The sequence below is a fragment of the Siphateles boraxobius genome, unplaced genomic scaffold (assembly GCF_051911475.1).
Source record: "Siphateles boraxobius isolate OS27281-9 unplaced genomic scaffold, OSU_SipBor_1 1, whole genome shotgun sequence".
NCBI classification, from domain to species: Eukaryota; Metazoa; Chordata; class Actinopteri; order Cypriniformes; family Leuciscidae; genus Siphateles; species Siphateles boraxobius.
This window is the reverse complement of record NW_027508699.1, coordinates 2,999,492-3,013,278: the sequence shown is the minus strand read 5'-3', so window position 1 is coordinate 3,013,278 and position 13,787 is coordinate 2,999,492. Positions and strand designations below refer to the sequence as shown.

The 13,787-nt window shown below is 38.4% G+C and overlaps 2 protein-coding genes and 1 pseudogene across 6 annotated transcripts in view; 1 reads left to right on the top strand and 2 right to left on the bottom strand.

The window, feature by feature from the left end:
- mov10l1 (Mov10 like RNA helicase 1) overlaps positions 1–7,547 on the top strand; it is a 68,059-nt gene extending 60,512 nt beyond the window's left edge. Inside the window, exons 23-26 of one of the 2 annotated variants that reach the window (XM_077242177.1) lie at positions 3,839–3,946; positions 4,367–4,507; positions 7,017–7,108; positions 7,215–7,547. In XM_077242177.1, the coding sequence (XP_077098292.1) occupies positions 3,839–3,946; positions 4,367–4,507; positions 7,017–7,108; positions 7,215–7,236 (363 nt within the window). In that variant the 3' untranslated portion in view covers positions 7,237–7,547. The remainder of the gene's footprint in view (positions 1–3,838; positions 3,947–4,366; positions 4,508–7,016; positions 7,109–7,214) is intronic. The other variant, XM_077242260.1, reaches the window with a different exon arrangement.
- On the bottom strand, positions 1,819–2,624 carry LOC143741919 (uncharacterized; annotated as a pseudogene).
- Positions 7,548–9,522: 1,975 nt separating the features above from the next.
- Positions 9,523–12,450, bottom strand: LOC143752581 (uncharacterized). Of its 4 annotated transcripts, none has more exons than XR_013207407.1 (4): positions 11,931–12,004; positions 11,495–11,620; positions 10,602–11,288; positions 9,523–10,561 (listed from the first exon to the last, which is right to left on the bottom strand). XR_013207407.1 is itself a non-coding variant. In XM_077245532.1 (3 exons), exons 2-3 carry the CDS (start codon positions 11,577–11,579, stop codon positions 10,672–10,674), a joined length of 702 nt encoding a protein of 233 aa, XP_077101647.1. In that variant the 5' UTR covers positions 11,580–11,620; positions 11,931–12,450; the 3' UTR covers positions 9,523–10,671. The 4 variants fall into 4 exon arrangements, 2 of the variants coding, with proteins under 2 accessions (XP_077101647.1, XP_077101651.1); XR_013207404.1 differs by having other exon boundaries at positions 10,592–11,288; positions 11,931–12,003; XM_077245532.1 differs by having other exon boundaries at positions 9,523–11,288; positions 11,931–12,450.
- Positions 12,451–13,787: the final 1,337 nt, after the last annotated feature.

Genomic DNA, 13,787 nt, shown 5'->3' with positions numbered 1-13,787 from the left:
CTTGCACCGGCTCATGCGGCAAAGTCGACCAAAGATTGGTTCACTAAAAAACAGCTTGAAGTTTTGGCATGGCCGGCCAACTCGCCTGACCTCAATGTCATTGAAAGCCTTTGGGCCATCGTCAAGCGGACAATTCGCGACAGAAAGCGTACTACGCTGGACCAACTGAAGCAGAACATCGCCACTGCCTGGGAAGCTGTGAGTGCGGAAACTTGCGACAAGCTGGTCAAATCAATGCCGCGGAGACTTCAGGCAGTCATACAAGCCAAAGGGGCAGCCACAAAATACTGAGAAAGTGATGATTGTAATTATAATAAAAATTATTGCAATTCAATGAAACGCTTTCACCATTATTCTAATTCAATAAAACAACAGTGTCACAGTTAAATGGCCTAAATGGGCCTTTTGGAAAGCTCAGCTGAGCAAATTTTTTTCCAGATAACGAGTTCTGTGATTAGTCTAACGAGTAGGACAGGTGCGGTGAACACCTGATTTGCTTTCTGCACAAAAAATGCATTCAAAGAATTTCATGATTGCACTATTTTAAATAATTCTAATTCGTTGACCAGCACCTGTAGATAGCTGCTTGTGTCTCTTTTTTGAATCTTTTGCACGGAAATTCTGTTTTCCCCATCTTTACCGCACTGATGTCTCAGTCTGTGGTAAACTAGCGTTCCGCATCACGTGCCACATTTTGGCAAATCAGGTCACCAGAACTGGACTTTAATCTTCCTTAGCCAATGAAATTTCGGCTCGTGGGTTAGATCGGCCTTTAGTTTCTCCCTATTGGTGAGATCGGAATAGGAAATTACCATATTTAGACTACCTATTATGATGCTAGAGAGAATGATCTTTCTAACAATACCAAACACACACTGTTTTCAAAAGCGACCACGGAGATATATCTGTTTAAAAAATGCTAACTTTTAACAAAGTTAGAGAAAAACAGACGTAAGAACACACAATGTCTAAAAATAAACATTTTAATGTGAACTTTTGTCCTTTTTATGGTTTCACATGTTATAGAAGCAAAGTATACCAAATTCTGAAAATCGACCGGTATGCACAAAAATGATTTTTTTTCCTGCCGTGTCTCGCCTTAAATTGAGCAGCAGTTTGGGTAGAGGATTACAGCTCACTCCACCACAGAGGAGCAGAGAAGGTGAAGGATCTGGAAAGTGACCTAATGCCTTGCTGTGAAGGAACAGGGAGTCGTTTGTTCAGTGAATGTAACTGGCAGGAGAGGGCATGCAGGAGTGCATGAAGTAGGGAGGTGCCATTTCAGTGGCAGTCATGAAAGCAAGCGTCAAAGCCTTATAAACTCAGCAAAAAAAGAAACGTCCTCTGACTTTCAACTGTTTTTAATTTTAAACTTAATGTGTGTAAATATTTGTATGAACACTAAAAGAGTCAACACCATAAGACATAAACTAAAAATGTTTCACAGACATGTGACTAACAGAAATAGAATAATGTGTCCCTGAATGAAGGGAGGCTCAAAATCAAAAGTACCAGTCAGTATCTGGTGTGGCCACCAGCTGCTTGAAGTACTGCAGTGCATCTCCTCCTCATGGACTGGACCAGATTTGTCAGTTCTTGCTGTGAGATGTTACCCCACTCTTCCACCAAGGCACTTGCAAGTTCCTGGACATTTCTGGGGGGAATGGCCCTAGCCCTCACCCTGCGGGTGCCAGACGTGCTCAATGGGATTGAGATCCGGGCTCTTCGCTGGCCATGGCAGACCACTGACATTGCTGTCATGCAGAAAGTCATGCACAGAACGAGCAGTATGGCTGGTGGCATTGTCCTGCTGGAGGATCATGTCCGGATGAGCATGCATAAAGGGTATCACATGAGGGAGGAGGATGTCTTCCCTGTACCGCAAGGCATTGAGATTGCCTGCAATGACAACAAGCTCAGTCCGATGGTGATGTGATATACCGCCCCAGACCATGACGCTCCAAATCTATCCCGCTCCAGAGTACAGGCCTCGGTGTAACGCTCATTCCTTCGACGATAACAACAAATCCGTCCATCACCCCAGGTGAGACAAAACCGTGACTCATCAGTGAAGAGCACTTTATGCCGCTCCTGTCTGGTCCAGCGAAGGTGGGTTTGTGCCCATAGGCGGCATTATTGCTGCTGATGTCTGGTAAGGACCTGCCTTACAACAGGCCTACAAGCCCTCAGTCCAGCCTCTCTCAGCCTATTGCGGACAGTCTGAGCACTGATGGAGGGATTGTGTGTTCCTGGTGTGACTCGGGCAGTTGTTGTGGCCATCCTGTACCTGTCACGTAGGTGTAATATTCGGATGTACCGATCATGTGCAGGTGTTGTTACACGTGGCCTTCCACTGCGAAGATGATCAGCTGTCCTTCCTGTCTCCCTGTAGCGCTGTCTTAGGCGTCTCACAGTGCGGACATGGCAATTTATTGCCCTGGCCACATCAGCAGTCCTCATGCCTCCCTGCAGCATGCCCAATGCACGTTCACGCAGATGAGCAGGGACCCTGGGCATCTTTCTTTGGGTGTTTTTCACAGTCGGTAGACAAGTCTCTTTAGTGTCCTGCGTTTTTAGAACTGTGACCTTAAATGCCTACTCTCTGTAAGCTGTTAAGGTCTTAACGACCATTCCACAGGTGCATGTTAATTAATTGATTATGGTTAATTGAACATGCATGGAAAAAATTGTTTAAACTCTTTACAATGAAGATCTGTAAAGTTATTTGGATTTTTACAACATTATTGTTGAAATACACAGTCCTGAAAAAGGGACGTTTCTTTTTTTGCTGAGTTTATTTGATTCTGGCCACAACTGGGAGACAGTGGAGAGAAATTAGGAGGGGCGTGACATGGGTTCTCTTTGGCTGATTGAAGACCAGACGTGCTGCTGTATTCTGGGTCGTCTGCAGAGGCTTAGTAGAGCATTGCCGCAGTCTAGTCTTGAATTTGTTATTCTGACAAGAAGGGTTTGATTTTCTTGATGTTGTAAAACACAAAGCTACACAAACTGACTGTTTGTGAATTGTGTGGTAAAGCTCAACTGGTCATTAAAAACAACCCCCAGGTTCCTTGCGGTCCTGGTTGAAATTACAGATAATAGAGCTAAGCCTTTAATGTTTGTTCCCAATGTCAATAGAGAAAAGAAGAGGACCCAGCACTGAACCTTGAGGCACGCCATTGATTAGCTGATTTGACTCAAACACCCCTCTTCTCTATGAAACCCTGATAGATCTGCCTGTAAAGTTAGACAGAAGCCACCAAAGTACCGTGCCTTTGATGCCCAAGTCATAATTGGTGGATTTGGTGGTTTACAGTGTCAAAATCTGCAGACAGGTCAAGTAGAATAAGGACAGATGATTTGGAGTTTGCTCTCTTGCTGTTAATTTTGCCAAAATTTGTGCAGTGTGAAACAATGCAGTGTTAGAATGTAATGGCTATATGCTTAGCAACCAACAGCCAATCGAATGCCTGATATTCATGTGCTTTGGACAGTCATGGAAACACCATGTGCTGTATATAAACAGTCGTTTAAGCATTTGAGGAGGGAATATGTCACATGGTGATGGAAAACTCAGTTTCATTCTTACCTTTTATAGTTCGAAAAGTCCCAAAAATTGGTAGTACAGTTGGCAATATATATACAAGGATGTGCAGTGCTAGAGCTTTTATGTAAACAGTTCGCATAGTTTGTTCATCCAGTCAGTGACACTGATACAGCAAATATGCAAATAAGATTGTTAACCCAGGGTTTAGGAATGTACAGTGACGTCAGATTATGAATACCCTGGATTAACGTGAAACCCAGGATCACCCAGATTTTGTGTGCGTGTTGTCAGGTGGAGAAGATCCGTGTGCTGCTCCACAGGGTGGGTCTGGGAGATGTGAAGGTGGGCTCAGTGGAAGAGTTTCAGGGTCAGGAGTTCCTCATCATGATCCTGTCAACGGTAAGAAGCCCTTCCTGGGCGGGTACTTTGGAAATAAGTGACCTGTGGAAAAGTTGTGAATCCAGAGACCTACTTTAACTAATTTGGGAGTAACTGAGGCCATTTTGTAGACTTTTATATCCACTGTAACATGTAATGCCATTTTCAATAACCAGGCTGACCAAGGCAAACCATAATAAAGATTACTTTTTTTTTTTTTTTATTATTGTACACTTCACCATACTGCTCAGGGTTTGCACATAAACTAAGAACCATCCTAATAAATCTGGTGAAACTGGTAAAACATATACTGTATTATAATGAATGTTTTGAAGAAATGTTTGAAGTGGTCTATTAAATGATTTAACACATAGGTATAAATGACAGGTGTTCAGATTTATCTATCTTATAAGATGATTTTTTTTTTTTTTTTAACCGTAGGTCCGGTCCAATGAGTCCTTGCTGAATGAAGAACTGCAAAATGTTCTTGGATTTCTCTCCAACCCAAAGCGTTTCAATGTTGCCATAACACGAGCCAAAGCTCTCCTCATTGTTATCGGAAACCCACACATTTTAATCAAGGTGAGATTTAAAGCCCTGTATACTTACAGTAACTGAATGTCTTTTGTATGGATATGCAAAGGAATCCAATGAGAGGCGCTACACTCTACAAACTCTCTCTGTCAACTCAGTATAGAGTGGTGCAGGAATGATGTCACTTTGTAGGCCAATCGTCAGTTAGCGTCACAGTGGTTCCCTCAACAAAAACCCAATAGGACTTTCCCCATAGGCTTTTGGATTATCGCCAAACACCAGCTCTGTGATCAACTACAGTTTATAATAATTGCACGTTTTGTCCATCAAAATCATTTTCACCGATGAATACAACTTTTATGAATTTTAAAGTCTAAATGCAGTCGCCAGAAGTAAAAAGCTAAAGGCTATTAACTAACTACACCACGGTCCCACGAATTCAACGTCACCCTCACTAAGCTTCCGACAGCTCTTTCAGTTTTTATCTAAAGACATTTTCCCAGAACGTTTGAGGTAGAATAGTTTATAAGAAAAAATCATGAGTGGGGTAATACTGATGTATTCTATGTCATAGAATAAAACGTGAAAGTGTCTTGAGTTTGTGTTCACCACAGACCTTATTTCAGTCATTTAACCAAAACCCCATTCAAAAAACCCACAAACTTCAGGACGATGGAACCAGAAGTGCTAAAATGCAACTTGCTACAGCGTTTTGGTCTACAAAGTGATGTCTTAACTGCACCACTCTATAGATCCTGAGCAGTAGATCAGGGGCCTATACCATGAAGCCGGTTTAGGTGGCTAGCCAGCTATGTTTCAATTTAGTTTGCGACAACCCTGGGTTTTAGGGACCATGAAAGTGGTTTCGCTTTAAGCAGTGTTCATCGCCATAGTAACTTAAGTTCCACGGCTAACCTGGTCCGGGTCAGGTTATGTTCCAGGTAAGAGGTTGCAAACCGAACTTGGACCAATCAGCTGTGAGCAAAGTGACACATGTCTAAGCACTGTTCATCGCCATAGTAACTTACGTTCCATGGCTAACCTGGTCCGGGTCAGGTTATGTTCCAGGTAAGAGGTTGCAAACCGAACTTGGACCAATCAGCTGTGAGCAAAGTGACACATGCCTGATGCGATAAAGTCACTCCACCTGTTTCTACTCCAAATTAAAGGACACTACATAGCAAATGATTTTTAAAGACAAGATCGTCTGGTTTTTAGTGATGCTTATTAGAATAATAAATTTGTATGATTTAGATATTATTTAGGCCTATGTAATTATTATACCCTTAATCAAACACAGATGTACAATTTTAGTTCATAAATTATTATTACGCAGTTTAAATGAATAAATATATAAAGGTAATATAAATACACTTTAGCATCAATAGATGAAGCTATAAAATAACTACATGTGAACTTAAATGTTCAATTCTCTCTATACCTTTATCAGCTGTATAAAATAACTTCACAACTTTTACTTGCACTGATATACAGTAGCGAGACTTTTCCTTTCAGTTGTCCTCTTTCATAGACAGCTGTTTTCTTCTTGCTGTGTAAACTTGTTTAAATTCGTACTATTTTAATACTTAATTTTTTTTTCTATTTTTTATAAGTGAATTGCGCTGTTTCTCTCGCGAGAAATTAATCTCAGTTTCACTCTTTCTCAACGTGTGATTGGCTGTTCGCTACTGATGTCACACCTAAACTCATAAACTCAGGATCAAAGCCTGAGTTGACAGAGAAAGTTGATGATCAGCATCATGGTACCAACAAAGCCTTGTTGGATTGGTTTGGTTTTGTCAACTGAACACTAATCCTGTAACCCTGAGTTTGTTCAACTACCATCATGGTACAGGCCCCAGGGCTGCCATGAACCGTTTTAAAGGAATCATGACGACCTTTGTTTTGTTTGACCTGCATTCTTTTTTTTTTTAAGCAAATAATTTATATTAATTTCTGTTATACAGCAATTCATTACCTTTTTTTGTAGAGCAAATGTTAACTCTTGAATAAAAAGACATTTAGTATGACATTCCGCAAGGCAGTGAAAATATAGAAATATCAAACATAAAATCACGACAAGCTTCTGAATAAAGTAATGGAATAACGTCTTGCTGCCATTGTAATATATCTAACAGGGGTAAAAGAGATTGTATCGTTTTTTGTTTTTTTATGGCTGAGAGGTTTAGTACAAGAACCACTCAAATTGAGACACATCTCGATTTCTTGCTTGTAATGTCCTGAATGCTATATTTTGAAGATACAGAAGAGCAAGTTCACTTAGATACTGATAATTTACAGATTTAAGTTTTATTTGACTACACTATTAATACTACATTGCTTAAAATGTGTTTGTAATATAAAATATTGAATAAATAATTCTGGATTGTTGATGGTGCCTAGCACACTGATTCATTTGGTCCTTCTGTTAGTCTAAGTGTGTGTGTGTGTGTGTGTGTGTGTGTGTGTGTGTGTGTGTGTGTGTGTGTGTGTGTGTGTGTGTGTGTGTGTGTGTGTGTGTGTGCGCGTGCGTGCGTGCGTGCATCTATTTCTGCAGGACCCGTGTTTCAGTGCTTTGCTGCAGTACTCGTATGATAACCGAGCGTTCGTGGGCTGTGACCCTCCAGTGAGTCTACGGGCCTCCTCAAGGTTTGCTCGTTTGTATTTTGTCACATTCAAGAACTACTCATGCCTTTCTGTTTTGTAGGTCAGGAATAAATGGTTTCATCACTTTATGCTGTTCATGTTTTTACAGGATTCTCTCCGAAGAAACCTAGAAATCACTTTGGCCTGAACTTGGACCAGCGGAGTGTTGGATAATTATTCCGCGATTGTTTTGTATTAAATAAATAATTCTTATTAAAATCTAAATGCTTCACTTGAAGACCACACTAGATCTGCATTATCTGAAGAATAGAAATACGTCTTCCTAGTTCCCAGAACAAGTAGTTCTGACTGAAACTTCCTGAGATTTGTTTGTCGTGCCTCTGGCTGAATGGAGCTGTGTTGAGGCACTGCACTGAGAGAGCCAGTGTTGATTTCTGTTATGTTCCTTGAAATGTGTTTATTAAAATCATTTCAGCAAGTATTAATTGTAAGTTTTCATCTGTTCCATTTTTCTGTTTTTACATTTGAGATGATCTTCTGTTTAGTTGTCTGGCGAAGTATTGGTGGTCTGAGCATTATTGCTTGACCATCATCTAAAGCAATCAATAACTGACAATTTTGTTAATATTATGGGCAGGTGTGGTGTATATGGTATTCTGTAATTCCTAACTAATTTGAATTACAGATGTGCTAAGGGGTTATCAGAGATTGACAATTTAACAATCCGACATGCTAATTGTTGCGGCCCGGCACATCGTAAACATGTCTTTGTTTTCTTTTAAAATGATAACTCGTGTACCCTAATGTAACTCCTTGCCAGTCATGCAACCAATCAAATTGGAGCTTGACGTTACCCAATGAATACATTAGTGAAGTGTTTCTCATCAAATGTTGTGCTTACTCAGACAGTATGTAATGTTTTATAGCTTAAGTGCAGCAGGCATAATTAAAGCTGTTTTGGGTCGTAATAAAGCAGCTTTTTACAAGGGAGTCGAGCTTAAAGCATGTTAGCTTGTTGCAGATCTAAGCTTGATCAAGGTTACCGAACCCTTTAAAGTGCCTGGATGGCCAAGTATGGTAACCCATACTTGGAATTTGACCTCTGCTCCTAATGTGTGTGCACTTACTTGGATGGGTTAAATGCAGAGTAGTGAGTAGTGAACACACACTGCAAACGTGGATACACACACCCAGAGCAGCGGGCAGCCTTGAGTGGCGCCCGGGGAGCGATTGGGGGTTAGGTGCCTTGCTCAAGGACACCTCAGTTATATTCCTGCCGATACTGGAATCGAACCAGCAACCTTTGGGTCACCAGTCCAACTCTGTTACCATTATATATTAACACTTTCAGACACTCATTCATTCCAGTGGACATGATTTTTTTTTTCTGTAGCTTTCATGGTTTCTGTCATGTGACACCATCCAAATTTCAGAATATTATTATACCTTTAAAATCTTCAATTGAAATGATCTATGGTGGTCTGCGCAACTCGATTGCAAATGACTTTTTTATTTTATTATACGTGGTATTTTTAAGAATTGTCATCTGACTATATGTACCGTGAAACAATAAATTATGACCATTATTAAATCGATTCTTTCAGTCTGAACGGGCTCATTCCATAATTCCATAAATACATTACCCTGTCATATGTTATGGTTGGTTTTAACTTTGGTTGTCATGACACCATTATAACTGTGACATGAATATTTTACTTGTCCTCATGTAAAGTGGAACACATTGCACTAGTTATAAAGATGTCATTAAGGGTTATTACACTGTCAAATGCTTTAACAACAGTGACATTAATATTTCCCCCTACCTCAAGTAAAGTGGAACACGTTGGACTAGTTATGATTTCTTGGTTAATGTCAAGTTGTCATAACAAAGACATTTTTAACAATCCCAAATTTACATTAAAAGTGTCATCATTTACCGAATGACACTTAATGACAACAGTCATAAAAATTCATAAAGACTCCTTCATGTTTATGACAGTGTCATGTCAGTCTTATACACACCCCTTCAAATAAAGTGTTACCAAAGGGAATAATAGTGAATGAATTCTAAGCAATCATTGAAGGCTAAAGAGACTATTGAGCTTAAACGCTGAACATATTTTACAAAGCTAAAGCCAATAAGAAAATAACACCCATTAAGTCCCGAGATATTTTCTTGAATATCTGAATAGCCTTAGTATACGTCAGAAGTGTATCAAATCAAAGAATAATCGCTTGTCATAACTGCCAAAATTATGTTTTTTAATGCAAGAGCTCTGGAGTGGGATTGTAAGGATCATGTGTACCATTTAAGATGTCCTGTTATTCAAATAAGCCCACTATGCTTTTGGGTGCCAATGCTTCATATTTTATTAAATAAACTTGAGTGATCTTTGGTTAATCAACTTAATCAAAAGAGTTGAACAAGAGTTAAACATGACTGGTCAGCATACTCATTTAGGAAAAAGGTGATTTATTTTATTTTTATTCATAGACATACAATATGAAAGGCTCAGTCAATAAGAGAAAGTATACCTATAACAAGCAATGTGGAATGATACAATGTATTGTATTACTGGTATATAGTGGTGGATTATATACACACATACATTTCTGCAAATGTTGAATTTGGTAGGGTCTGTGTTACCCTGAAATCTCTTATTCAATTTTCTGGGATCAAATCCAATGTCATTCAATTATCATTACTTTTCCCAGCCGATGATCATAAGTACGGTAGATCACTGGAGAAAGTCAGGTGTGAAACAGATGAATGTAACATTTATGCATTTCACATGTTTTTAGCCAATACTGCTTGTTGAGTCACATTTATTTATTTAGGACTTTACACGATACAGATCGCTTCAGAACATTTACAGTGATACACAGGGGAAAAAAGAGCATCAAAACAAGTCATATTATCGAATCATCAATGTTGCAAAATTCTTCAATGAGGAAACAATGAATCCACTTCTAATAACTAAAAAGCACCTCCAGAGAAGAAAATATAGTGGCATTATTCAGCTCTCGGTTGATAGTTACATATACCAGTGTGAACTTTTAAGTCAACGGCTCGGCTACACGATCACCATGTGCAAGCATGTATGTTTTTATCTGGGATTTTCAGTAATAGTCACTCAAAGTCTCATCACAAGTATAGCTCGCTCTGCACACATCACTTCTCAACAGCTTTGATTGACTAAATTGAATGCTTAGACTAACACGGAGGAAGATATAATATTATTTAGCAACCCTCTTGTACAATGTAAAATATTTACAATTAACATGATTTACAACTGCTAGTCCCAACATAAAAGCAATGCTATTAGTTTCCCGAATTAATATTTTGACTTGTCCTTCTAAAATATTCTAAAATTGCTCTTTATATTACTCAATATTTTCTTAAATATGCCGGACCGAAAAATAATTATAATTTTGCCATCACTAATTGAAACCATGCTTTTCTCTACAACTGAGTGAAAACTCAGGTACAGGTTACTGGCCGCATTCCCACACACACACACACACACACACACACACACACACACACACACACACACACACAGTATATTTTATGGTTCTTTCAAACTCGGCGAGGCATAAAACACTCAGGATTTCTCCTTTGCGTGCCATCTCAGGTGTCTCTTTAAGTGTGCGGACAGGATAAATCTCTGACCACAACGATCACATTTAAAGGGCATTTCTCCAGCATGATAGAGCACAGGAGTTTTGAAATTGCACACTTGCGCAATTTTCTTGTCACTGTGAGGACTTCGGCTTGATTTCTCGCCCACGTGAATTTTCATGTGACTTGTGAGGTTTCCTTGATGTCTGAAATTATTCCCACACTGATGGCACGTGAAAGGCCTCTCTCCGAAATGACATATTATGTGTTTCTTCAGGTCTCCCTTGCGTGTGAAGCTCTTCTCGCACTGAGTGCATGTGAAAGGCTTGTCTCCGTTGTGGATTAACACATGGTTCTGGAGGTTGATTTTTTGCGTGTAACTCTTCCCACACTGAAGGCACGTGTACGGCCTCTCGCTGTGAATTGTCATGTGATCCTTAAGGTCTTCTTTACATTTGTAACTTTTTCCACAATGTGGGCATCCAAACGATTTTTTGGCCCCTGGACTTTGTGAGTTTTCTCCTGATGTGAAGCTCTGCGGCTCCTGATTTTTCTCCACTTCATTCTGGTCTTGACTTTCCTCTTCCACTTCAATCAGGTCTAAAACGAACAAGGCGGTGATAATCAATTCAAGAGCAACAATGGTGAAAGATGACGTATAAATGAACCTCATTTGGAGTGCAGGTAAGAAGATTAATTATTTTACTATGATCATTGATGTGATAAAATGGCATCAAACGTTGGTAAACAAATACACACAACATCATGATCATTTATATATTTTCTATTCAGGATCAGACACCAACCTCTTTGTTCCTCGGGTTCTTCTTCTTTGACTCTGAATGGTTCTAGATCAGTTAGATCCACAATCTCCACTTTAATAAACTCCATCGTTACGCAGATCTCGATCGACAAACCTCTGGCGTTTCTTGCTTGTTTGGAAACGGGTCAGCAATTACGATCGAGACGAGGATTAAGATCAAATCGAAAGGAAAAAAGAGGCAAAACAGTATCTGTTACGGGTGCTCTCAGGAACATAACACTCGGACATTAAGGTTTGTGGTAAAAGACGTTATCGACACGTCATATACATGCATTGTAAATACAATCAATAAGTTAACAACCTAACGTTACATTAATTTCAAAATTGTATGAAGCAAAACGTTTTTAGTAACATTACAAAGCTGCTGGAGCAAAATGTGTAAATAACGTTGGACGTTTTATACAGCTGAAAACACACACCTTTTATCCAGCGGACATCAGGGAAGACGCGGGCGCAGTGTTTATGACGTCACGCTAAGCAGACCCCTTCAAAATCAAATCAAAATTAAAGTCTCCAGTAAATTTCCTGAACTATTGACCAGAGCTTAACTGAAATTAACTATTTACATTGATATGGAAAAAATACGAAACATTACATTAAATTTTTTTCGCGTTAATTTAACAACAGCTCTGACAAAATTCCTGTAAAACTATCTTTTTTATAAACAACTTCTCCACAAATAGTTATATAATTTGTCACAGCAAGGATATTCTGTACAAAAATTAATCCACGACGTAAGTTATTGGGCAAATAATGACATTATTTTGTTTAGCCAATTGTTTAATTACACAGATGGCACTTTAAGTCTGAAGAACTTGTGTTTTATTATGGAATGCGCTGGAATAATATGCTCTCGCTTTTGGAGCCATTTCCGCCTAATTGTTATTAGCGAGGGGCGCTTTCCTTCGTGAAGCTTCGAATCTTTTGTTTCGAACCAGTGAATCGGAACGCGTAAACTGCCGAAAGTCACATGGCTTCGTTACGTCATAACTATTTTGATATGTTTCGAAATGCCATTTGTTCATGTTTGTGGGAATAAGGATGAAACACTGATCCATTTATTTTTCCAGTGTGAAAAAACTCAAAACATTTGGAATAAGTTATATCTTCATATGGGTAAGCACCTTGATTCTTCCAAATCCTTTCAGTTAAAATATGCTGTTACTACTATGAAGGTCTACAGCTAATACTTCAATGAAACACATTGTTAATATTTTTTATTTTGTTTGGAAAAACATTTATTCACAAGCAAAAATGATCAAACTCGCAGCCGACTTTTCCACATTTCTTAATTGAAATCGATGCATTTCTCAACAAAAAAAGTGAGAGATTCTTGAATTTTTTTTATGATTTTGGTAATGCCACTGATGCATAATGTTTCCTCTGTATGTGTTTATCATGTTATTTTATTTTTATTTATTTATTTTTAGTTTGTTTATTCTTTTGAAACTTTACATATATTTGAATATATTTGTAATTTCATTCCTGTAGAGGTTCTATATGTTCTTTCCTTATGTCTGCTTATTGTTTGATACATAATAAAAATAAATAAATGTGTAGATATTTAATGGCACATTTGTTCACAAAAAGACGTTTGTAATGAGGTATTTTCATGCCTGAGATCTGGTTTGAGTTTTCGTTGCATTTACACGGTTATGATCAGCAGAGGTCGCGAGCCCGTGGCGTTTCCAGCGCTTCGAAACACTGAATCATTTTGAGTTCCATTGATTAGAAAAGCCTTTTTTTCTCTCCCATCACTGTCTATGAAGGGATGTAAGCATTTTTTTTTTTAGATATAGAAAACATCAACTGGTAAAGAGTGATATATTTTTTTAATTTGTATTAAAATTAACGAAGTGTCTTATAATAAGTTCCTTTTATTTTCTTTCGACTCTTATAAAAAAAATATTAAAAAAAAATGCAATGGTTTATTTCTGAAGATACAAATTGCTCCAAGCATGAAGACATTTGTGAAGAGATGATGTGTTTTTATTGGTTGTGAAGTACTGTCTGCAAGTATGCCAATAGCCTACCAAGAATCTCTGGAAAAACATTTTAAATATTTTGGTGGAATCTTTATATGAAAATTCATAATTTCACACATTATAAGAAAGAAGAGTGGTGTTTATTTAATAAATTTTGTTTCGTTTTTGACGTGTAACATTATTTTTTTGATTTTTTTTGTGGTCTTAAAACTTTGATTTCTGATTCTTCTAATAGAAAGTTGTGAAAACAGTACGTCTAAATCTTTTCAGTAAAGACATTCTTTTCTTGCC